Genomic DNA, 26037 nt, shown 5'->3' with positions numbered 1-26037 from the left:
AGCAGTTTGGGCCACTAATTATTACGAGAAAAGCAGAGTTTGTCAAAGAGAGGAGCTGAAAAATATTACACATCTGACATTGTGGCTCTATGTGACATGTATAGTACATGTTTGCATCTGGTCTGTGCTGTAGTCCAGAAGACACACGCTGGACCTATTCCACTCAAAAACAAGTGGAAAAATTTCAAGTAAATGCACTTGTTTACAAATGTTTGGGGGGTCAAATGTCATGTGCAAATGAGTTAACACTCCCTCTACAGAACACACGCTTATACATATTCCAATGCTTTTATATATTTATTTGCTGAATAACACATTGAGAAAGAAAAATAATAAAATGCGGCTGGTGTAAAAGTTAATTGCAATAAACAGTCTGCTGAGCCTCTATTGCATTCATAGTCTATTAATAATGTTTGTATGACAGCATTATTTATGGTATACTGGTAATTGGCTAGGCCTAATAATAAATAGGCTGTGTTGTGTTATAAGGAATGAATTAAAGTCAGCCTGAACTTATGTAACTTATGTTCCTGGTCACATTAAGCACAATTCATCATTTAACAAACAACATTCTTATAATCCTCTATCATAATGTGAAGACTTTTGCCCAACTCTAACACATCTGATTTTGGGCTATATAACCAAGGCTGAGAAGGCAGAGGAAAATAAGTCAATAATATTTCAATTCCTTTGGCCACCACCCCCAGCTATGATTTAGGAAAAAAGCTCAGCTCTGATGCAGGTTAACTTTAAAGGGGCTGTGTGCCGTCGTTTAGTCATCTAAAGAACTAGAATTAAACAGGCTGTTTTTGTTACTGTGCCTGATGTTCTGATTGGCTGAAAGGAGGCCCAAACACTAAATTTGAATGGGCAGGGCTAAACTACTGTATAATAGGGAGATATATGCAAATGTGTTCGCTTCCATGACATCTCATATGGCACATTTTTTAAATAACAAAAATATCATACAAATATAATCAGAATTTGTTAAACTAAGCAAATCAATACAAAGTGTGCAAAATTTGTAGAAAAGTGCCACATTCAAGTGTTTTCTGTAGAGGATTTGTTTCACTTAGAAAGTCAACAAAACATGACAAAACATGCAATTTAATTAATACCTCTTTTTGCATATAGGTAGAAAAGGAAAAAGAAAATCAAATGCTCACAATTATTATGCTTCTTACCCTAATTGTAGTCGAGACATGTTTGGAGATCAAAATTCAGAGCCAGCATACTAATGTACTCACTAATCACAAACAACTACTGGAAGCTTTAAGCCACTAATTAGCTTCATTTAAACTGCATGTCTAAACCACATACTGCAAAAAATGACATTCTGGTGGGTGAAATCATCTCCATCAACACATCTAATACTTCTCATTTAGAGACTGTTGTAAGGAGGTCATAATATCATCTATTTCTAGACATTTTTAACCAATGTAAGCCTATCTAATTGAATTTATCCACTGCCAGATACTTCTGTGGGCAAAGTCCAATAGATTTTCAGTTTTGACCTACAGACAAAAAATTTAGAACAAGTATCTTGGCTAAACTAATATCAGCCTTTGATAAGCAAACGTTTGTTTATTTAGTGTAGACACATATGTTGTAAATGAAGTTTGGGGGGAGGAACATGCCTGAAAACCCTGCATCTTCCAATCTAACAACCTATAAATTCACATCCTCACCTTCCATTCCCATGACAAAGTGTTCAAAATCCCCACCGCCACCCCATTTCCTTCCTGTTCCTCAGTCCTGCTTCAGTCCTACTACAGCTTTGAGGGGGTTCTGACCTTCTAGCTACAGGCAGAAGCTGCCCAGAACTCCAGCCCAAGTTCTCAGAGTCCCCCCCCCTCCCTCAATCAGTCTTCCCTCATACTACCACCACCATGCTGAAGGCATGGTCTGAACTCACAAATAACAATAGGTACAATTTCAGGTAAACAAGTCTTTATACCTAATAAATATGAATTCCAGCAAATTCAGTTGTTGCAAACAAAGGTACAAACAGCCAGAGTGTTTTGACATGAAGTGTTGCATTGTTACAGTGATGACAAACCAGGATGTCTACAACACAAATAACCATTTTATTAATATTTACTCTCCAAAACCACCAGTGAACCTACACATATCGGAGTTCACTACGTAATGCAGAGGATGACAGTGTTAAATCTGGAAGAAAAATGTTTTCTTTGGGTTATATTTTCCCTTACAATCAGTCATGAATAGAGTTTAAAAAAAATACATCTTAGAGTTTTTTTTTTTTTTAACTACAGAAACAATTACTGTGGCATTAGGAGCAAACAGTGTGGCGGGAACACATTTGCTCATTCATAAATGAAGATTACTACCAATGTATTTTTAGCACGTGGGCGATATGGTACATGGCCATGCTTTCTCTCATTTAAATATTGTGTTGATTCATAACACCTCACAGTCCTGAAAAAAAACAATGCCTGAACCACTCTGACTAATTTTCCCAGTAAGAAGCTGATGTGGATTACAAAGTTTCCAAACATGTTTGAGCCCACACGCAACAACTGACACTAACAGATATTTAAGGCCCATTTTGATCCATTTGGTCTGAGCATCATGGCAAACCTTCGAACTGATATTGTAAAAGTATGGAAGAGAAAAAAAAAAGACTCGATGGAATTAGATCAGCAGATTTAACTGAAATGAGTGAAGAGTAATCTGACAGTTTCTAATGAGGTTCTAATGACGCTTGCATTGATCGTACTGCAAGCAGTTTCAACTATCAGTTTACAATGGATTTAAAACAACTTTACAATTTACTCATTAAAATGACAAACTGAACTTTTACTAGTCAACATTTAATTGTGTAACATCAAATTTCTTTACGTATTTAGTATGTAATGGTTAAAAAATAGGAAATAAAAAGGTAAACAGCTGGTCTTGACTCTTGCCAAGGACATTAGTGAAAATACCACAGTGCTGAGACACTGGTGCACTAATCATGGCCACTGTGAATTGATGAACAGCACTAATTTACCATCATGCATATTTTGCATCACTATGCGCCGTTACTGCTACATTTTATGAATGTGACCCAACATCTTGTAAAAGTTTGAACTAGCTTTCAGACACATGACACATTTTGGACATCTGGTTCCCATCACCACCACTGTAAACAATGGACTCACCAAGTGTCTCAAATGGTGCATCTCAACATGAAACCACTCTTTTATGGCTAAATTATGCAGAAACTTTTTTTTAAAGTGGTTTTAGAAGCACTGATTGAGTTCCAGAAAGGTGTTTCACATTTCAAACCAGCTGTTTTGAAGAGTGAGACCAAAAGGCACCTTATCACTGTAACAAAGTAGAGCAGGCCAATCACACAAGCCCCATTGAAAAGCACACAATGCAGTTTACACAAGGCCACTCATCTCATTGTGATCTATAACATCCTTGCTGTGCTTCTTTGTTGTGAGCACTAATAAACCGCAGCAGGGAAGAATTCAGTGACATTCAGTGAGCCCAAGCATGGAAGCACTGCACCAGGATCAGGAATCATGGATGTTTTTCATTTCCTTGTGGGTTTTAACATCATGAGAGGCTCCTGAACACAAACACAGAGACCTTCAAAGTCTGAGTGTCATATGTCAGCTGGATCCGAGTTGCGTCAACCTTCACCTGAAATGGTGACAAATGAAAATGGATTTGAGAGGATTTAACGTTGCTTCTACATCAGGCCAGCTTAGCAACGGAATATAGGTTGAGAAGTCTTGGGACTAGGCGACTTGAGTTCTGCAATTGGGCCTCATTTGTCAACCGTACTTAAATTTCTTCTGAAAGGGGAACCCCAGCAATGTTTTAAAAAATTCTGCATAGTTCAGCGATTAAGATGTAATGTAAAGTCATTCAGAGTGGTTTGTTGTTAAATGCTCTGTTCTAGAGATACTTAAGAATCAATGAATGATACAATGAATTGCTCACAGTTGTAGTGATAGTAACCAGACGGCCACTTCTAAAAGCTCCTTCACAGAAAGTTATTACATAAAATGGTTATGAATACACTGCCTAATGTGTGCCAATGTTTAACTATAGTTTTGTGATAAAATTTTGGCTTAAAATTTATTTTAATCCTTTCATGATGGAGGGGTACATGCAGGGTGTTGTGAGGCAAAATAGTCACCAAAGTAAAGATATTTCCAGATTTGTGACCATTTCACCTTCAACATTACATATAAAAACTCAGAAGACACGTGTAAGATCACTGTTGGTTTTGGATAGTAATTAAAGTGGCTATATTTGTGTTGACCCCTGGTTCCTATTACCACCACTGTAAAGAAATCCGAGTCTGCAAGTTTCTCTACAGTGAAACATTTCATGTCAAACCACTCAATGATTTTACATCAAGGACTGGATTATTCAGAAGTTTTGAAAAACTGGTGGAATTCTCCTTTAAAACAATTACAAGGTTTTCACAAAGACTGACATAAACCCACGTTAAAGTGCTGCAAAAGGTGTGCAAAAAAATTAGCACAGAAAATGAACATAGAAAGGAGAGGTTTTAGGTGTGGTCTCATCTTCTCAAACTTTAGTTTAACTCTTTATCCCACAGTCGGTGTGCTGGATATGTTCCAAGATGCTTTGAAACGTAATGGAAGGTGGTTAAAATCACCATAACGCCCAAGACTCTCTAACAAAGACAATACGTATCTAAACTTGTTTTTTGTGTTTTTAAATGCCAAAATACATCATACTTTGCTTGAATGTACATATGCAAAATCACAAACCTTAAGTTTGACCTTGTGGCAAATCAAGACCCTTTAAAAAGGCTCCAGAGTGAGCAGCATTAGCCCAAGACATTTACTTTTTTGCTTTAAAGCTGCATTATGTAAATTTTGTGGATTTGGAGACCTCTCTGGTAGAAATATGTAATTGATGGCAATGAGTAGAATAATATTTTGTAACGTGGATTGTGCTTCGGCCCCCCTTCCCCAAGCCAATGAATCTGATGACTGCAAGCTTGTAGAAAGAGCATCCAAAGGTCTAAATTGCTGAAGGATGTTTCTTCTGAGGATAGGAGTGAATTATCTACTTTTGTCCTCATATCTTCATCAGTATAATGCTCATTTTGCAATTGTGACCTCACTGAGCCAGACCTTCTTTCCAAGCCTCTGCATGTGACGTATGTAAAGACATGATGGGGTCCAAAACACTTACCTGACGAATAACATTAAATCATTATTTCAGGCTTTTACAGGGGACTCGCAACAGCAGATGTACACTATAGTTTTAACAAAATCTTACATAGCGCTGCTTTAAGTGCATGGAAAAGAAAATGATTTTGATCAGTCTTTTCAGAAGTATGTCTTATTCATTTGATTGACTCAATGGCAGCAATTAACTTGCTCATTATTACTTTTTTTTACATGTTGTGGTTTGAGTTCCAGTTTTTTTTTTCATGCCCTTTCTGTCCATCGTTTGTTAGAACAAAACGACAGACTTTCCTGGAGAAGGAGAGCTGATCCCACAGCAGAGGCTACATAAATACAGATCTCTCTTCAGGAATTTGAGACTAGGTGGGGGGAAAAAAAGCCTCACTGAAGTTCAGTGCTGTGAAGATCCTATTACTGATCTGACACGGTGTCAAGACATTCTCTCTGAAATATCAGTTTTCAATTAGACCCACCAGAGAGGAGATTTTCCAGTTACCTTAAGCTTCCAAAAGCAAACCAGCATGAGATTCATGCATAGTTAATAGATGACTCCTTATTCCTGTAATCCATCCTGAGACTTAAACACCATCTTATGAAAGCCCAGCCTTAACGACATCATGTTGGTGAACTAACCAACTTTTTCACTGGGTGGCACAAAAAGCAGTGTCATCAATTAGCTGACCAATCAATATGGAGAGGACACCTCTCAAGTCACCAAAGAAGGAAAAGCTGGTTTTTGGACACTCGTAACTGTACAACACTCAGCACAAAGACAAACTTTTTTTTTTTTTAAATAAGTCACAGCATGTGCTACCACGGGCTCAAGGAGGACGCTGGAGGCAGGGTACAGGGTTGCAGCAGCCATATTTTATCGCATGCCACAGTCATATTTGTTAAAACCTCAGGGATACTGGCCAAAAACTCTAAAGTACTGGCTAAAACTTTTGGGATGTGGCCAAAACCTCTGGGGTACTGGCTAAAACCTCTGGGTGCCCCAAAAAAGCAGTATTCATCAATTAGCAGACCAATCAATATGGAGAGGACACCTCTCTAGTCACCAAAGAAGGGAAAGCCAGTTTCGGACGCCCAGATCTGTACAACACTCGGCACAAAGACCAAAACAAGTCACATACATTGCTGTTCCTCAATGAGAAAATCTGCTTAGAGCTAAGATTCCTAATATGGGCTGACTACAGAATAAAGAGCAGCTTCAGAGCCATGTTCTAGCTCTTCCCACTTTTCAAACACACTGATTGGCTGCCTAATCAGGGGTCTAATGGACATAATGGAGACAAGAAGGGGTACAGATATTTTAAAGTGAAGCAAAACAGAACAGATTTATGCATGACCTGAACTAAAACGGACCAGTGGGTCAAAGTGTCAGCATTAGCTACTGCAGGAAAACAAAGCAGAGGAAGTGCTTTTTTAAGTTTACTTGTACTGTGAATTACTGCATTATTAGTGCCAGTAAACTCCAGCACTCAGGAGTCCACCAGACTTCACTTGCTTGTCCTCTCACAGGTCTGTCCTCTACATGATCCGAGTGGCTCCACTGAATCTCTATAACTCACCTAAACGTCTACTACTGGTCAAAACGCCACACTCAGCTCAAACGAGGATGAGTTCTGGGTGTCTGTCCTCTCAGTAGGTTTCCGCTTGGTTTTATAGAGGTTTCCTGACTCGGTCAGGGTTTCTGGAAACCCTCTTTAAGACCATATTCGCTGTACAAACAGAACTGCAGAATCACACATGCACAGCGGAATCACAGCCGCGTATACAACCCTGACACCAGCACGGCTGTTGACTCTCTAGCGGGGCCTTGTTCATATGACTCTCCAGCCAATCACAGCTCAGGGGGCGGGGCTTGTCTGAATACGGGTGGGGAAAACAACCCCCTACCTGTTACCCGGTTCGTTCCTGACACCTGCCGGTACGACGGGGAAAGAGCGCGAGCGAAGTCCAGCTAACCCGCGTTCACCTTTATCGCGACACGCGCGCGCGCCTGTTTTGGAGAGCTCCGCGCCGTCTCCGCCTCGCGCGATTTGGGAGCTTTGTTTCGCGAGGCAAAACGCGAGAGGAGGAAAAAATGGAAACATATAGGTAAGAGCTGTAAATATTATTAGTAATATGCGTACATTCACCCGCAGGTGTGTTTTAGCGTTATTCAGTCACTGAGAAAGTTTCCAGGGAGTTGAAATAGTTTTGTTTGGCCGGGTTTGTTAATTGTGGGACCACTTTGTTCGCTGCTTTGTGCTTCAAATCGTTTTTGGGACGCAATGGCGCGAATGGATGGTGGTTAGTCTGCTTTAAAATGAAGAGGCTGCTGTTTTTGGACAGATGCCACCTCTATGATTCTCAAATGGCTCCCTTCTCCCTACATTGTGCACTGCCCAGGTCAGGGAACATCATGAGGTTTCTGCAACCAGATGTGTCCCAAATGTTAAAGAAGGGCTCATGCCGCGAATGGCTGAGTATGAAGGCTGTCTACTCAACATATGATGTACTACTTGGGTGTATAAGCCATTATTTGACCTACATAGCGCACCACACAGGAAGTATTAAGAATCAGGTTTAGATGTTGATGATAATTTTTGCTTTACTGAGCAAAACTTCTTGGGTACAGACTAAAACTTCTGAAGTACTTGTTAAAACTTTTGGGATGTGGCCAAAACCTCTGGGATATTGGCTAAAATCTTTTGAGTACTCGGCTAAAATCTCCGGGACACTTGCTAAAAGTCCTGGGATGTTGGCTGGATGAAAGCTAAAATGAATAATAAACTGGCAAAAAACAACTAGAACAGTGGCCAGACGTTCTGGAACACTGGCTAAAACAGCCTATAGAAATTATATAAATATATAATCTGCAAGTCGTCAAGCTTTTCTGTCAAACTGCCTGACACGCCTCACTTAGATGATGTTGATAGTGTTAAAAATGTATTGTCAAATCATCCCAGATTCAAGCAGTGTTTAGATAATAACCCGGGTTTACAAGTTGCTGAATAACTATTGGAGACCAAATCCTAAGCTTTAGCTTAAATAATAAAAATGGGCTTCTTTAAAATGTTGAGCGCACAGAACTTGTAATATTATGTTAACAGAACAGCAATCGGTGTTCTATTCTGTCAACATATCATTTGATGTTCAGCAAAATCGAAACGTTAAGGAAGCCAGGTTGCACACTTTTACAGATTATATGTTTACTTTTAAGTTAAAAACAATTTTACTCAGCTGAGTAGCTGAGTAGTGTTATGTTTACTGTGTGCTTGCCCCTTAAATTGCAGACTTATCAGTAACTGGACTTACTAAGGGGTTAAGAGGTTTTAAGGGGTTAAAACACCACATTAGGGGTACAGGCACCTACAGCTATTCGATGCAAAGATATGTAGCCCAGCATAAAACAAATGCATCCCAGCAAATAAATAAATATCGCAGCATATCCTCATGGACTAAGAGGATCACATAGAGAAACTTGTCTTTATGTGCGCATTAGGCCTGGGCTGCTGTTTGGTATCTATCATGCAGACATTGCCTATTATCACCAGTGTTAGAGCACCGACCCCAGCACTGACTCATAGCTTTTAAAATACAATTTACATTCATTGTGATGTTTTTTATATATATATATAGCTGTTGTCAGACCAAAACCATGTATCTCCATTTTGTTCAGTTGGTCAGTTTGAAAACATTTTACATTGTGTGCAATTTCGTGATGAATAGACTAAAAGAAGTGACCCAAAATTACTTGGAAAGTCTAATCCATTGACAATGAAAGTTTTTTTTTTCCTTATCCTGTACAGTTACCATTCTGGAGGAGACAGACAGACTATACTACATTATAGTGTAGTTTACCATTCATCTAGTTCCTGATGTCAGTAGTCAGTGTTTGATTTAAGAGGTCATTTGCTTCCTTGTAATCTGTTTTAGTGCCTGGTCTTGAATTTGTTGCATCTCTTCTCCATGAGCATGAGTGTGCAAACGCTGCTTCCATTTGCTTCAACGCTTCTATGATTTATGCACAGTCTGAACTCAAATCCCATTTCCCTCCCTGTTTCAGTGTAAACAATCATGTCAGGGTTATTCGGTGGGCACTTTTAGAGACACTTGTGTAAGACGAGCTATCAGAGACTTCGTGTGCATGAGAAGTTACAGGCTGCTTGTTCGGGCTCTGATACTGCTACTCACTCAGTCTTGATCAGGGATTAGTACTTAGTGTTGTGGTCTTTGTTTTAAAGCGCCCATGTCCAATTCTTTATTAACTGGTTTTTCCCATGGGTCCACTCATGTTTGTGTTGTGTGTAGCAAAAAGTCAGTTCTTTTTAAAATGCCCATTTTCCACTCTCGTTTTCCCTCAGTATAAAACCAGTTGTTATTTTTGTACTGTGCACTGACTGCCAAATGCATATGACCTCTGTTCTGAGTGGCTGCCCTGCTTACCGAGTGCACTAGGCTGAAACACTCCTTATAACTTCAGCATGAATGAGTGGAGCAAAATAGGCAAGTATGTGTTTGTGACATCACAAAAACAATGAATTCCAAATGGGCTGTTTAAGCAGCCTTGTTTCCACATATAAACTGTGTGGACTGCAAGGTGAATGTTATGTTTAAAAGCTTTAAATACTAGACCAAAAAAATTTTGAAAAATCTGTAAAATTTGCCTTAGAAAACATGATCTGAACACAACAGCACGGCCCCATTTACCTCACAAAAGAGGAAACGCTACATGACATAACATTGAATGCAACCTGCATAGATCTGCTAACATGCAGTACTTGCACTCCACCAGGGAAAAAAACCTAAGTAAGCTGTGTGCACAGCTCTAGCTGTAGTTCCAGTCCTGCCCTTGGTAAAGAGCATTATCAAAGCTTGCTTTGATTAAACTCACTGTAGTTCATAATTACACAATAAGAAATTCCACTGTTTTTCAGGCCTCAAGGATTACAGTGGAACATTGTTCCATTTACATTTTAGCAGTTGAATTGTGTATGTGTAATTACAATAAATCAAGGGTTTCATTCCAAAATGCTGTAGATTCATTAATAATCGTCAATAGAGGAAGTTTCTTGAAAAGAATAATAGTTGATGTTAATGAAAAATAATTTTTTATTTCTCTAATAAAAGTATGTAAATAATAATATAGCACTGGTATTTCCTGCATTTGTAAGCCTACTACCAATGTATATCATTGGAAAAAAAATTATTAGGGTCTGTAATGCAGACCCTCCAAAATATACATGCACACTGAGAGCAATAATAAAGGCGCTTGTCAACTTTCTATCCATCTGTACATGCATAACATTATGCACAAATTTCAGGAGAGCTTAGGTCAGCAGAAAAACAGGGAGACCTGGTAAAAGACACCTTGCGCCCTACATGTACGGTATAGAAACTAGAGGTGGGTGATATGGCAAAAATAATAGTGCGATGCTTTTTCACGAGATTTATTTTTTCCAAACATCTGATCAGTTGCAACAGTAGTGTTATATTAAAAAAAAACATTATCAAAATGTAGAGTGATTGAGTGTGTATTTGGCACACTGTGCTGCACTAAATCCAGTCAAGCATGATTAATTTTGCTCTCTTTATAATGAAACATGCCACTGGTCAGTGTTCTGACACTCACAATATATTCAGAAAAGCAAATTGTGTTAAATTATATCACCTCACCATAAAAATATACTGTCGAATTGTCCAGCCAGAGTAGAAACTGCTGTAGAAACAATGTAACTATGACATTTTCCATCACTTACCATGCATTAAAACTTTAAAACATGCTTTATCCTCTTTAGCAAGCACAGTTACCTTCACCTATGCTATTCACATTGTATCATAATCTATACTGTTGCTATCATAATTCAACAAACACTTAAGTTAGGACAAATGCTTTTCTTCAGTGTAGAATTCTAATCTGAGGCTGCTACAAAGGCTTTAGCTCAGTTTCCCTTATCTCATTGCCTGGAGGACCACCGCACTTCAGAAATTAATGCTTTCCTTTATATCTCTTGATGTGTCAACACTTTGGTAATGAGTTGAATTTGATTGAATGCTAAACTCTGCAGTGCCATGACCCTGTAGGTTTGCAGTAGTAGAAAACTGGCATATTTGAAATTCTTTGTGCTTCACCCCAACCCCCACAGTCCTGTAGCTTAAAGAGGGGTGTAGAAATAGGCAATCAAAGGCCATTCAGGCACATCAGTAAGGACACTGATTTCAGGATCGGAAAAATCTGAGAAAAATGAAGACATTTATAGACGACTCTTGTGAGGGTTTTTCATTTATTGTCTTTCACAGAAACCACTGTCAGTGTCCTACACTAGACATCTGGGTGTATCCTATCAGAGAAAGGTGGGTGGGAAGGGGAGAGGCTTATGTTGCGCAGGATCAAATGCCTGGGTTTTTATTTGATCAGAATAAGCTGATCAGAAGTTGTACAGGGTTGCACTTTTTAGGGTTTGACATTTACCACATAAAGCCAAAACACTGAATACAAAATTTCCCAAATGGGTTTGAATCTTGACCTCTGAATTAAAAATCCTACATTTTATGAGAATATGCAGGTCATTTTATATAATTTTATAGTAGTTTAATTATTTGGAACGGCAAATAAGAATCAGTAGTGCCACATTTAAAATAGTTCTTAAAAATATGGCTATGCTTCCACCCACTTTCTGCACAAGTTGCAGGCAATAAAATGAATGTTTTTTCCTATTTCCATCAAACTTCCTTTTAGCAGTTTTAACTTTTCAGTTGATGACGGCAAAACAGTTGCTGCATTAGTTTTGGTTTATCGATTAAAAAAGTTGATGTTTCCATCTTTAATTTCATGCATGTCAACTTGTGTTCCCTGTTTCCCAGACAAAATACAGCTTCCCCATAATTATATTTTGGGATGTTATTTTATGGGTTTATTTTATTAATTGGTTTTCACTGGAACTGTTATGAGAGGTCATGTTTCTCTCCCATATAGAGCTGTTTGAGCACATGTATAAAGGGTATAGTCTTTTGGGACCTCCCTCTCTCAGCTGAAATGTGACATTCCTTTTAAAGATGCTCTCGTCTCTTCCTCAGTCCAGCTCTACCTCTCCGCCATACTGTTTGTGTTTGCTGTTAGAGACACATGAAGGAAATCATGGCAACTTTTCAGGTAACAGTAAACAGGTTTTCCACTAGTTGAAGTGTTAAAACATTTTGCACTGCTTTTCTTAAGTTAACTCAGCTTGAGAACATCAAGAGTGTAGCTGAGAGCCGCTGGTCTGATAAGGCCAGAGAAGCCTGAATAAATCTGACTGAAAAATGAAGACATTCTGAAACAATCAGATAATCAGGGTGAGCGGTTCTGAAATGACTCATGGCGAACAGCCAGCAGAGACCCGAAATAATTCAGACTGAATTGCTTTAATAATTCATGCTGGATTAAAAAAGATCTCTCCCTCCACAAAGAAAAAGCCACATATGGCCAATTAACTGTGGAGCTTCTTGTGTGTGGGAAGCTGAAAAAAGTAAATAATGAGTCACTTTTTTCATAAGAGTCGCTTCCCTTGACCTCAGAGGGCTTTGGAAAATGGACAGTAATACCTAGAAATGAACCAGAAATACATGCGTTTGAAAGTGAAATGACTGTTTTTGTGCTTAGTTGAACTGTAGGTCAGTACTCGTTTTGTAATGCCAAAGAGAGGTTAATGCCTTAACACTTACAGTGAGCCTTTTATTTTCAAATGAAGGATAAACAATACTGTCAAAGGCATCGAACATGTATACCACAAAACACACTATCCTAGTCTGGCAGTGGAGTATGCACACCTACTAACACCCAGACGATGAGGAAATGTAATTGACTAAGCTCTGGGTTAAAGGTCTGCTAGGCGTGGCCCTGATGTACACAATAGCACACACACTTACCAGCACTGTACCTCGCAAACACAAACACTCGTACTCACACTTTTGTCGTACAGTGTATTTAGTACATAGATCCTTTAAACAGTCTCTAAACGGTAACCATAGAGCAGATAATCCTTACCGTCATTGTATTATGAGATTAGCTTTAGTTTATGACAGAGTTGCTCAAGCAGGGAATAATAAGTACACTAACTGTTCACCATGTGGCCATGAGAGACATGATTAAAGGAAATTATTAAGATGCAAAAGTATGCTAAACATGGCTTTGTGTTAAATATGAGACAGTTAGCTATGGTGGTTTGTTTGATTTAGGGTTGAAGTGCTCTGTTTTAACTTGTGGCCTTTATGAGTTCACAAGCATGTCAGTATTACATCGGATCCTAATCAGCCACCTATCAATGCAAGTTTATGCGCCAACACTGACATTTCAGAAAGTAATTTCATGTTCAAGTAACTTCATGTTCCGCCTGTTTGTTATGCAGCCTCCATTTGTCTTATGTGACCTGGGTTTCACAGAGATAGCATCACTTTAATAGATCTTTATAACAAAGCGAAGCAGAAAGTATCTCCTCAAGTCTTTTTCGGTAGATCCGCCTCCTTTGCAAGTACACGTCTACATGCTTATGGAATTCACACATTCACTGACCATGCAGTGCTTTGAGATGAAGGCACAGACTGACTTTTCAGTCTGGTTCCTTTTCATTGGAAGTTCTTTACACTGGCCAAACCTTTATCTTACTGCTAAGCACTTATCTGTGAACTATTAACTATTCTCATTACAACAAAAACAGGTATCAGATTACAAGATAAGCAGATTTTAAGTGAAATTAAAGGGGAATTCACCAGTTTTACAGTTTTTTTAGTTAAGATGTAAATAGAGTGATGTGATGTGAAATGCAGCATTCTAAGTTTTCACAGTGGTGGTGACAGGAACCAGACATCTGAAGCATTTAATACCGATAAATGACCTCACAGGAAGTTATTAAAGAAAACGTTTGAGCATACTGCCTCATGTAAATGCCTTGTAAAGGCTACTTCACAAATTTAAGATTTTTCTTTAGATAGTTGAGTGGCCTTTTTTCTTGATCTACCTACACTATATTTCCAAAGTATTGAGTCACCTATCCAAATCATTGAATTCAGGTGTTCCAATAACTTCCATGGCCACAGGTGTATAAAATCAAGCACCTAGGCCTGCAGACTGCTTCTGCAAGCATTTGTGAAAGAATGGGTCGCTCTCAGGAGCTCAGTGAATTCCAGCATGGTACAGTGATAGGATGCCACCTGTGAAGTCCAGTCGTGAAATGTCCTCGCTACTAAATATTCCACAGTCAATCGTCAGTGATATACCAAAGTGGAAGCGATTGGGAACGACAGCAACTCAGCCACGAAGTGGTAGGCCATGTAAAATGACAGAATGGGGTCAGCGGATGCTGATGCGTATAGTGCACAGAGGTCGCCAACTTTCTGCAGAGTCAATCGCTACAGACCACCAAACTTCATGTGGCCTTCAAATTAGTTTAAGAACAGTGTAGAGAGCTTCATGGAATGGGTTTCCATGGCAGAGCAGCTGCATCCAAGCCTTACATCACCAATTGCAATGCAAAGCGTCGAATGCAGTGGTGTAAAGCGCCACCACTGGACTCTAGAGCAGTGGAGATGTGTTCTCTGGAGTGATGAATCACGCTTCTCCATCTGGCAATCCAATTGATGAGTCTAGGTTTGGTGGTTGCCAGGAGAACGGTACTTGTCTGACTGCATTGTGCCAAGTGTGAAGTTTGGTAGAGGGGGGATTATGCTGTGGGGTTGTTTTTTCAGGAGTTGGGCTCGGCCCCTTAGTTCCAGTGAAAGGAACTCTTAATGCTTCAGCAGACCAAGAGATTTTGGACAATTTCATGCTCCCAACTTTGTGGGAACAGTTTGGGGACACCCCCCTCCTGTTCCAACATGACTGCGCACCAGTGCACAAAGCAAGGTCCATAAAGACATGGATTAGCAAGTTTGGTGTGAAAGAACTTGACCGGCCTGCACAGAGTCCTGACCTCAACCCCATAGAACACCTTTGGGATGAATTAGAGTGGAGACTGTGAGCCAGGCCTTCTTGTCCAAAATCAGTGTCTGACCTCACAAATGCGCTTCTGGAAGAATGGTCAAAATTTCCCAGTCTTAAACCTTGTGGAAAGCCTTCCCAGAGGAGTTGAAGCTTTTATAGCTGCAAAGGGTGGGCCGACACCATATTAAACCCTATGAATTAAGAATGGGATCTCACTCAATTCCATATGCGTGTGAAGGCAGATGAGCAAATAATTTTGGAAATATAGTGTAGTTGGGTGTGGCCTTTTTTCTTGATATGCTTTGTTGGGAGTGGGCTTTACATACACAAGCAATATCAATACTACATTATGGTTAATACCACTTTAATTAACATGTCTTAAAAAAAAACTATATCCAAAGTGGTTATAAATGGATATACATCACTGTTGTCAGAAGAAAACCTCACATCTCCATTTTTGACCTTTTTCAGTTTGACAATGTGAATACCTGTTGCCCTTTATATTGTGTGTAAATTTCATGATGAGTGGACTAAAGACATGGTCAAAAACATCTTGGGAAAAAGTCTGGTTCCATTGACTTACATTGAAAGTAATGTATGTTTTTTTCCTTCTCCTGTACAGTTACTATTTTGGAGATACAAGGTTTGCTTCCAGCAACAGTGATATGGATATACAGCATTTGTAGTCTTATGCAAACTTTGAATACCCCTGGTCAGATTTCATGGTTTATTGATTGAAAATGTAAGTTAAGGATTTAACACATCCTCTACAGACATGCAGCAATGTATATTTTAATTGTGCAGGAAATTTGAAAAATGGGTGGATCTCCCCTTTAAAAAGTGTGACTGGCTATTTAAAATGCTCTCCATATTAAAAGCCTTTCTGTGCTGTAATGATGCTTTGGTTTCCACTTTTCTGTGCATTTGACTGACTAGACAGCTTGAGAGAAATTCCACATTATTCCTCATGAAAGACTCAGTGACTCCAGAGGCGTCTTGGCCTATTTACCACAAAGCAAACAGGTCAAACATGCAGTGAATTTCCCAAAATGTCAAAGTTGTCTACAGCAAATAGTGTTTTGACTTATAATTGGAAGCGGCCTCTAGAAAGCACACCTTTTTTGTTCCCGCAGATGAACTTTGACCTTTCAACGGCGGCCTTCGCTTAAAGCTGATCGATACCCACTGCGCTGCCTCAGTGTCTGTCACATCACCATGGAGACGGTGGTGATCGTAGCCATCGGAGTGTTGGCCACCATCTTCCTGGCCTCATTTGTGGCGCTGGTGGTGGTGTGTCGCCATCGCTACTGCCACCCTCCTGACCTGCTGCATCACCCAGAGTCCAAGTAAGACCTCCACAATATGCTGTGGTGCTAAATGACATACAAATTAATTGATTTTTTTATTGTTTTAACACATTGTTATTTCATATTTAGACTATTGTTAATGCAGCATGCACAAAATTCCAATGCTTCAGTGTTTTATAGAGTGTCAGTGTAATATCATTATTAAAAGGTTTGTCTGCTCAGTATTTGTTTTTTGTGGAAGAGGCTTTTATTGTGAGGTCTGACTGGTGCTAAAGCTAAATCTTTCAACTTTAAAAAGAATCAAAAAGAAAATTGGTCAAAAAGTCACCTCCTCTACGGAGCCCCGCTGGTGACATCCTGTATAAATAAAAATAATGCGTGGCCATGGCTTAGTCAGGCATGGGAGCAAGATCCTATTGTGTGGCCATGACTTAGTAAGCCGTGATCTTGTTCCCACGCCTTACTAAGCCTGACTGTTCTAGCTAGTATTGTACTGTAGACTTATGTTCTCCTGCAATGTCACTTTCGTGTTTATCTAGATTTTTACCCTAACTTAGCCACACACAACATATAAAACACCTCTGCATGTTTTCTAACTGCCCAGATAGCAAGCATATATTGGCCACTGGCTTGTTATGGTCAGCACCGCTTTGACCGTTTGCCACTGCTGGTCCAACCTCGGACCACCCAGATAGCTGTCCTGCACCGAAGCTCTCTAACTAGTTTCTCTCCTCAAACTTTTTTTTTTTTTTTAATAAAAGGCTAAGGAATAAAAGGAATAAAATTATTTACTAAGCTAATTTACAAATTATAGCTAAAGGAAGGGAGGAAAAAAGCTAATTGGACTGAACAGAAAATGAGAGATAAGTGGAATTTTTTTCTAAAACTGAGCAAAACGCCAGTGGACCTCCAGCTTTGCCATCAGTGGACCACTGTCCTCTTGTTATCAGGATGGTTAGCATAGTGAAGGGGGGGGAGAGTGGACCATTTTCTAGTCTTCAGTACTCTGTTTCCTTCTTGCTCAGACCCACAGTGGATCTAATCGGAGCAATGGAGACCCAGAGTGAGCCATCAGAGCTGGAACTGGACGATGTGGTCATCACCAACCCCCACATAGAGGCCATACTGGAGAATGAGGAGTGGATCGAGGATGCATCGTATGACCTTGTTATCAGAATCATACTGATAATGCATAATGATAATTATAGACAAGATCACCACAAATATCAGCATCATCTTCAATGGTGTTCTTATCAAACCTTTAACTCTCTCTTTCAGTGGTTTAGTGTCTCATTGTATCTCCATTCTGAAGGTAATTATTCATGCTTCTCAACATGCTACTCTAGAGCCTGTGGTAATCATGCATGATGAGCGCTATAAAATGTGTTGTCACTGATGGATTTATTCAAATAATGGGTATCATTTGCATACAGATATGCCACACGCTGACAGAGAAACTTGTTGCCATGACAATGGGCTCTGGAGCAAAGGTGAAAGCACCGGCCAGCCTTAGTGACATCATCACGGTAGCCAAACGTATAAGCCCAAGGTAAAGAAGCAAACCACATGCCTTATCAATGTGTATTCATTATATTGTGTTGCAATAGTCTATATAATGCAATGCCCTCTAATTATTGGCACCCTTGGTAAAGATGAGCAACAGAACGCTACAAAGGATATGTATGAAAATGATGTATGGATCATTCTACTGAACTGGTTCAGAATCACATTTTGGACTTTAGACTAAAACCCTTTTGCGTCAAGTGACTCTATAGCTTAACTATATTTACTTTATTAAAATAAATAAGCATTCCATTTTGTCACCAAAACCATCATTGCAGTAAAGAAATGTTATCAGATCCTTTAGTAGTGACTTTTTGTAGCATAAAAGCACTAATTGGTACATGACTGGCAAACACAGCTTTGAACAGTTTTGCAAAAAAAAAAAATCAGAATTTTTTCATTAAAGCACAAAGTTTAATTAGTTTCAGAAAACACGGTTTAGTAGAGACAATTTGTTACAGACTGATTTTCAGACTATTAAAAGAATAAACTGGTAATGACTAGTAAAAAGCTTGAGGAACCGACCAATGAAGCCATTTCCCTAAAGCCAACCACAATAAAATAATGTGCTATGATATCTAGTACCGCACTGGGGGAATTATAATTATATGGAAAACCCCAAAGACAAGAATAAAACAGAACTTAACCACTCTTGCCTGCACTGAAATAAAAAGTGCTCAGCTAAACAAGAAAAGGAAACCAAAGCTAACTACTCTACACTTCTTTGGCCAGTAATCAAAAGTACATGTGGTTTCCTCTGACCTAGGGAACTAGACAGGGTAGACTTCTATGTGGTGAGAATGTATAGGCGTGCCCCTCTTACCTGTTTGGAACCCCAGATGCTACAAATATCCAATCTCTTGTAACAAAAGCTAAAAGTATGCAGGTAAAATACCAAAACCAAAGCACTTCCAACACAAGAGGCATACTCTTAAACTAAATAAAAAGAAGCCCTAGTAAAATACCTAAAACAGCACACACCTAACACAAGCGATTTAAAGCACAGCACTTGTGATCAGCCCTCTTTGAGCATCTTGAGGGCCTCCTTTTAAGACAAAGGCTAGGCTCATCTCACGCCCCCCCCCCCCAGTTATAATAGCAAGGCCTCTGATTGGTTAGAGTTCCTCCTCACTAACTGATTGCAAAGCAGATACACCTGTGAAGGAAGAGGCTGGGAGAGAGAGGCACACAAAAAAAATAAATATTTGCTTATACTGTACATAGCAGTGCTAAAGCTAAATCTTTCAACTTCAAAAGAATCAAAAAGAAAATTGGACAAAAATAAATATTTTCACAAGTCACCTCCTCTACGGAGCCCCGTTGGTGACATCCTGTATAAATAAAAATAATGCGTGGCCATGGCTTAGTCAGGCATGGGAACAAGATCCTATTGCATGGCCATGACTTAGTAAGCTGTGATCTTGTTCCCACGCCTTACTAAGTCGTGGCCACGCATTAGGATCTCATTCCCACGTGGTATTTTTATGTATACAGGATGTCATCAGCGGGGCTCCGTATTTCTCAATAGAAAGTCTATAAATCACTATTTTATATATATTTGGCTTAGTACTATCTCAATTAATGGATTGGATTTAACTAGATCATAACAATTCTTATAAGTATCTTAGATCTGAATACTTCAGACTTTATACTTGTTTTCTTTTTTCACTGTGGGACTGCAGTGTAAACTAATTCGGTAGAATGGTCATATATAGGGTCTGTATGACAAAGCATTTGCTTCTTATTAAATTTGTATCGTCTGATTTTTACCAGTGAGGTAGAAGAAAAAACGATTCACAAATATTGGCATCATTACATTTAGTTTTTTTTTGCTCCCTCCATTTTCCAAAATAGTAGTACTCATCCTGTTATGCTGGGTGAGATGTAAGAACATTGTAAAGAGATTTGAGGCCATTCCTCCATATAAAATCTCTCTAGATTATCTGATAATTCTGCAGTGCTGCAATTCATCTGTTATTCTCACTCTGCCAAACTGTCAAGACGGGTGGGCCCATAATCTGTACAAATTAGCAGGTGCATGTGTGTTTGAGGCTGTTTATGAACAGCACAGCATGTTTTAGAACTTCTAAAATTAAAATAACTTCTATAATTAACAGGGTAGATGATGTTGTTCGGTCAATGTATCCACCGCTGGACCCCATCCTCCTCGATGCCAGGTGACTATTTGTCATCTTTCTATCAATACTCACGATGGCAGCTGTGAGCAGAAGCTTACTGTATGAACAGCACAAATTTAGGGGTAAAAAAAAACCTCCTTAAAGAGAAACTATCCATTTTTCAACATTTTTATACATTTAAATGGTTAAGATATAAACAAAGTCATTCAGAGTGGATTGGTGTGAAATGTTCTGTTCTAGAGAAACTTGCAGAGTCAGAATTGTTCACAGTGTTAGTGATAGGAACTAGATCTCTGAACAGTTTGAGAGTGTAAAGCTCTGTCACAGTAAGTTATTACATGAAATGGTTACATATTTGCTGCCTGATGTCTGAGTCTGTTTGATGATAGATCTTGTTATTCCATTTATTTTAATCAATTCATGGCAGAGGGGTATATGTAGGGGCTTGTGGGGCAAAACAGTCCCTAAAGATAATGTATTTCTTTTTAGATTTTCCCATCATCAGCATTGCATATAAAAACTCAGAAAACATGTGTAGGTAGATTTGGAGAGTAAATGAAATGGCTATATTTGTGTTGTATACATCATGATCCCTGGTTCCTATCACCACCACTGTATACATAAAACCACTCTGAATGATGATATTTACATAGTAATGATGGATTTTTAAAACAGTAGTTTCATATTTCCACTTTCCATAAATGTAAAATTATGCAAAATTAGTAAATGTAGTAAATATTTGGGGTATTTTTTTTTTGTTGAACTATTGCTATAAATGTAAGAACAGTTGTCCTGTCTAAAGTCTAACATTGAGGGAGGTTGTGTTGCGTAATATTTGGCACAGAGAATGACTTTATCATGCTCATTCTGCTCTAAGTCTTTTCTTAATTGTTTTCCTTCAGGGCCACCGCCCTGCTGCTGTCCGTCAGTCACTTGGTGCTGGTGACGCGGAATGCCTGTCATATGTCCGGCAGCTTGGACTGGATCGACCAATCTCTGCACGCAGCTGAGGATCATATGGTGGTGCTGAGGGAGGCAGCTTTAGCTTCAGAGCCCATAAGAAGTCTATCAGAAAGAGAACAGTCGATCTGAGTCATACACACATACACATACACACTATAAAAAGTCTACACACCCTAAACATTATTGACAGGTTTTGTGATGTAGAACCAGAAATGAAGATAAACCAGGTCTGACAGATTTCAATGTTTAATGGATCTTTAAACCTACAACATTTAGAAAAAAAAAAGAAATTGATAATAATTTTTAAAAAAAAATCAACACAAAACTGCAATACCCTGTTTCTATAATTGAACCCTGGTTATGGCTTGTTCAGAGTATATGAATCACATTCAGAATGATGTCCAAGATGACAGCATAGACCTGCAATCAATAAAAAGTCGTTCTGATTAACATCAAACAAAAATCAGCTGTTCCTGTAGCTGCTCCTAGGTTTTGATGATTGCATACTTCTAGGTTACATAATCCTACTGTTAAAAACGTTCAGAGAAAAGCATAAAAAATATCAAAAGCATTGGATGTGCTTGAAGCACTCTGAAGACTCTCATCAATAGATGGGAAAAATGCAGCACCACAGATACACTGCTGAGGTCAGGAAAATACTCAAAGGCTGATAACAGGACAAGAAGTAAACTTATCACGGGGTGCTTCCTACAGCAACATTTAAAAGCTGGAGGAATTTCTAGTCTATACTAGAACTCTAGGTACTCTGTGTGTGGGAACAATTCCTCATTTTTCTGCACAATCTGGGCTATGTGTCATTAAACATGTCAATAAATCCCATTTAAAGTTTGCAAAAAAATACGTTTTTGGCCCGTATTATAAAAGATACATTTCACACGACAACACAGCTCATCAGTGAAAGAATACCATACCTACTGTGAAGCATGGTGGTGGCAGTATCACGTTTTAGTGCTGCTTCTCTTTTGCAGAGGCTTTTGTCAAAATAAATGAGACAGTGACTAGTTGTAAAGCACATACCTGCTCTCTGTCAGAAAACTGGAGATGAAGGGGAATTTCTCCTTTCAATGTGATAATGATCCAAGACGTACATCCAACAAGGGAAGATCAATGTTTGAGAATGGTCCAGTCAAACGTCCAGACGTCAAAGCCCATAGAAAAACTGTGGAATGACCTAAATCAGGCTGTGCACAGGAGATCACCTGGCATTCTGAAGGAGCTTGAACTTTTTTCAGAAGGGATAGAAAGCCTGGTGTAAAGACTAATTTACTTAGTTTTGTTTTTTGTAAGATTGTAATAGAGATGATAAACTGACATTATGTTGATTTCTGGCTTTACATCACAAAAACATGCAGTTTCAACAAGGCCATCTAGCCTTTCAATATCCAACATTCAGTGTGATTAAGAAAAAAGGCCTACGCAGCTCCCCATGGAGTGGACTAGAGTATGGCTCCGAAAAAGCAATACATATATCCTTAGCGTCTCTTTGCACAGTTTCTGTTTCTCCTTCTCAAGTAATCTTTTTTTCTCTCTTTTAATCTGTTACATTCTGTGGTAGTTACTGTCACTCTCTCCTCTCAAGTTTACTTCCACCATTAGTGCAAATAAGCTGAAACAATCAACGGCTAATTTACAATCTGTATTCCACATCTGATTCCGCCTCTGCTATGGCAATATAGTTAAATATGTATCTACTCATGCATATTGTTATTCAGATTGTTATTCAGGCCTCTTATATTTGCTGCTTTTATTACTTTAGCTTGTAGGCCAAAGATCATGGTGGAATAGTGCATAAAGACTGTCAGTATGTACAGAAAAGTATTGTAATTCCATTTTATCTCTAATAAAGTCTTGCAATAGCCAGTCATGATCTCTTAACAAAAACTCCAAATTGTACAACCGATAATGCAAGCAAAGCAAACTGTTTTCCCTTGTTGGGATTCTCTAAATATTTGTATTTAGTGACCACACAGCATAAAGATTTCAGTATTTTGCTTTCTAGTGTCTAGTGTCTTTCTAGTGTCTTAATGTACCATTTATGGCCTTATTGGGTATAATTAACAATACACAAGATTAACATTATCTACACACACACACAAAACACGAACGCATGGCTTTCTCTGTGGCCCATCTCACCAAGGTGGCCCATAATCTTGGTCTTGAGTCACATGAAGTTTAAATCCACTCTAATTCTCACACTTGACCACACTGATCCCCCCAAACACAAAGAGCAGACTTACAACCAGCACAAACCCAAGTAAGCGTATTGAAGGAATACTTCAGCATTTTTCATCCTAATCGCTATCTGCCACAACTGTAGCATAGAGTTTGTTACTATAATTTATAATAATTTGCATTAATAAAAAAGCACAGAACACACAATACAAACCTTAATTGCAGAATAGTTGGGACTGTAGTTGAAAGGGTAACAGAAAGAAAAAAGCAGTGATCATATTTTACCTTATGCACTTTTTGTTTATTTTTAAATATATTCAGGCAGCACAGTGGGTAGTCCTGCTGCTTTGCAGCATGAAGGGCCTAGGTTTGGTTCCCTGGCTAGGCAAGCACGGTTCTCCCTGTGTCTACGTAGGTTTCCTCCAGGGACTCCAGTTACTTCCCAAAGATATGCAGTCAGGCCAACACACTAAACTGCCCCTAGTGTGTGATTGCATAGGTCAGTGTATCTGCCCTGTGATGGACTGGCGACCTGCCCAGTGTGTTTCGTGCCTTCTGCCCAATGACTGCTGGGATAGTACCCCTCTGACCCATGAGGATAAGCAGCTTAGATTGTGTGTGTGTGTGTATGTGTGTGTGAACACCCCACCATCCACCCAAGTGTGTGTAAAAATCTTCATTCCAATTTGATGACTGTAGCATGTTTTTTTTTTTCCTGTTCTTTCATTATGAAGGTGTTCAGCTGCACAGCCATATTGGGACTTTATTGTTGTATTCTGTTCCTCATAACACAATATATGTTTTTAATGGGAGACGAGTCTGGACTGCAGGCATGCCAGTCTAGAATCTGCACTCTCTAAATATGTAGCCCTGCTGTTTTAAGATGCAGAATATGGAAATGGACATCCCAGAAAAAGATGTTGTCTAGAAGGCTGCGTATGTCTTCCAGACTTAATGGTGTCTTCGCAGATGTGCAAGTTGGGCAATAATGCCACCCCATTCAATGACAGACCCTTTAATTTGTACTGGTAACAGTCTGGATTGTCCTTTTCTTCTTTGGCCCAGAGAACACATTGTCAATTATTTCCATAAACCATCTGAAAGGTTGATTTGCTAGACCACAATACAAGTTTCCCTTGTGCATCAGCGCATTTCAGATGAGATTGTGCCCAGAGAACCTGAATATGCACATTGGCTGCTATTAACAGCATATCTGTATGTTTTCCGTTATTTTCTGTTCGGTTGTACAGGTAAATTGTTGTCCATGGTCATCGCCTGTACTGATGCAGCAGATAGAGATTAGGTTTAAAAATGGTTGAGTACTTATTTAAACACAATCACTAATACTACTAAACACTGAATACGACACACATCCAGTACCACATAAATAACACAACAAACACATTACTAACAATTACTAACTACATATTTAAAGAGTTGACTAGTGCTTATTCCCCATCATAAACAATGATCATTGTACCTTCAAATTACTGCCTCAGGTTCACATGCCACACACATGCACACACACACACACACTTGCACCCATTAAGTCACTGGTATTTTGGCTTATATTTCATAACAGTGTCCTTAATGGCCTAAAGCACTTTTCCAGTTCAGCTATTACTGACATCATGTGATACTGTCTTACCAGTAGGAGTAATTTCATTGTATGTGTTTATGATTTTATTTGACCACCTTTATGATCTTTAGTACAGAATATAAAGCCTTTGACACTGAAAGAAAAGCTCACTGAAACCATTGTCCTTCTTTTTATGTATTAGTTTTCACATAGTCTTTCATCTGATTTGTTTTGGCAGGTGTTTTTATGAGCACTTGTCGAGTTTCTACAGTAAAAAAAATAGTGCTTCGAATTCATTTGATTCAAATGTATATTGCTTCTTCATGTACAAAATTGTAATTGACAATGTTGTCAAAAGTAAACAAGGTAAACAAAAATCAGTATCACCAAAGTAAATTAAAAGATGTGAGGTGTTGGTAGAATTGAGTCAATTCAGAGCACTATTTTTTTAATGCAAGCTGCTGATTCACTGCTTTTCTTTTCTTATGAATCCACATGTACAGCTAAATTAAAAGTTTCTTTGAGAAAAGATTTCAGTCCAGTTTATTTATTTCATATTCTTACTCATATTCAGTTTCAGGCTTAGTAAAATAACCACACGCCAGTGTTTTATTCACATGTTTTCCCAGTTGCTGGAGTGGAGGGTTAGCAGGGGAGACATAGAAAGACAGAAGGGATAGATGCGTTTGGCTGCAGAAGAAGAGAGAATGGAAAGAGAAGAAGTATGAACTTGTGTATTTTGTGTCATGAGTGTATGCAGTCCTCTCCAGCAGGGCTTTTGGCCAAAATGAGTGGATGAACATAAGGCGCTAAAGTGACCACACTCAAAAGACCCACACATTCGCTCTCTCTTAAAAACAGTCACTTGGTTTACACTGTACAAGAGAAAAGTGTCACATTACAAGGAAAAAAAAAAAACAGGCAATACAAAAAGTCTTCTTTTTAAAAGATTACTTTTTGGTGACAACATGGAGATTTCAACACTGCTTCAGTAGTTCTGTCCTTAAACGAGTCCTGCAGGGTTCAGTACAGTCCTTTGCTCTTCTTCAGATTTAGCTGCTGCAGGTCTGATAGAGAGTTGTAGTCGTTCCTCTTCATTCCCATAACCACCTGAAGCAAACCAGGTTTTTGAGTAATCAATAAAGTACACAAATGACCTAAT

General features: G+C 38.9%; 2 protein-coding genes and 1 long non-coding RNA gene across 11 annotated transcripts in view; 1 reads left to right on the top strand and 2 right to left on the bottom strand.

The window, feature by feature from the left end:
• LOC108432041 overlaps positions 1-6965 on the bottom strand; it is an 87885-nt gene extending 80920 nt beyond the window's left edge. The window contains exon 1 of the long non-coding RNA XR_005131441.1: positions 6758-6965. This is a non-coding gene — a long non-coding RNA (uncharacterized LOC108432041). The remainder of the gene's footprint in view (positions 1-6757) is intronic.
• A 201-nt stretch (positions 6966-7166) lies between these two features.
• Positions 7167-25404, top strand: tmem98 (transmembrane protein 98). Of its 2 annotated transcripts, none has more exons than XM_017705622.2 (7): positions 7167-7286; positions 16266-16478; positions 17465-17596; positions 17718-17751; positions 17873-17988; positions 20120-20179; positions 21043-25404. In XM_017705622.2, the coding sequence occupies exons 2-7, from the start codon at positions 16348-16350 to the stop codon at positions 21230-21232; spliced, it is 663 nt and encodes a 220-aa protein (XP_017561111.1). In that variant the 5' UTR covers positions 7167-7286; positions 16266-16347; the 3' UTR covers positions 21233-25404. The 2 variants fall into 2 exon arrangements, with proteins under 2 accessions (XP_017561111.1, XP_017561112.1); XM_017705623.2 differs by lacking the exon at positions 7167-7286 and adding an exon at positions 12261-12327.
• svilc (supervillin c) overlaps positions 25402-26037 on the bottom strand; it is a 49811-nt gene continuing 49175 nt past the window's right edge. For all 8 annotated transcript variants that reach the window (XM_017705615.2, XM_017705614.2, XM_017705618.2 and 5 more), the window contains one exon: positions 25402-25985. In XM_017705615.2, coding sequence (XP_017561104.2) covers positions 25899-25985 — 87 coding nt within the window. In that variant the 3' untranslated portion in view covers positions 25402-25898. The remainder of the gene's footprint in view (positions 25986-26037) is intronic.

This window comes from Pygocentrus nattereri, chromosome 14, assembly GCF_015220715.1.
Source record: "Pygocentrus nattereri isolate fPygNat1 chromosome 14, fPygNat1.pri, whole genome shotgun sequence".
Taxonomy (NCBI): Eukaryota; Metazoa; Chordata; class Actinopteri; order Characiformes; family Serrasalmidae; genus Pygocentrus; species Pygocentrus nattereri.
This window is presented reverse-complemented; position numbering and strand designations above follow the sequence as displayed.

Coding starts and splice junctions, on each gene's coding strand:
- tmem98 (XM_017705622.2), top strand. CDS start 16,348: ATGGAGACGGTGGTGATCGTAGCCATCGGAGTGTTGGCCACCATCTTC. Junction 17,597..17,717: donor GAGTGGATCGAGGATGCATC/GTATGACCTTGT, acceptor TCTCTCTTTCAG/TGGTTTAGTGTCTCATTGTA. Junction 17,752..17,872: donor ATTGTATCTCCATTCTGAAG/GTAATTATTCAT, acceptor ATTTGCATACAG/ATATGCCACACGCTGACAGA.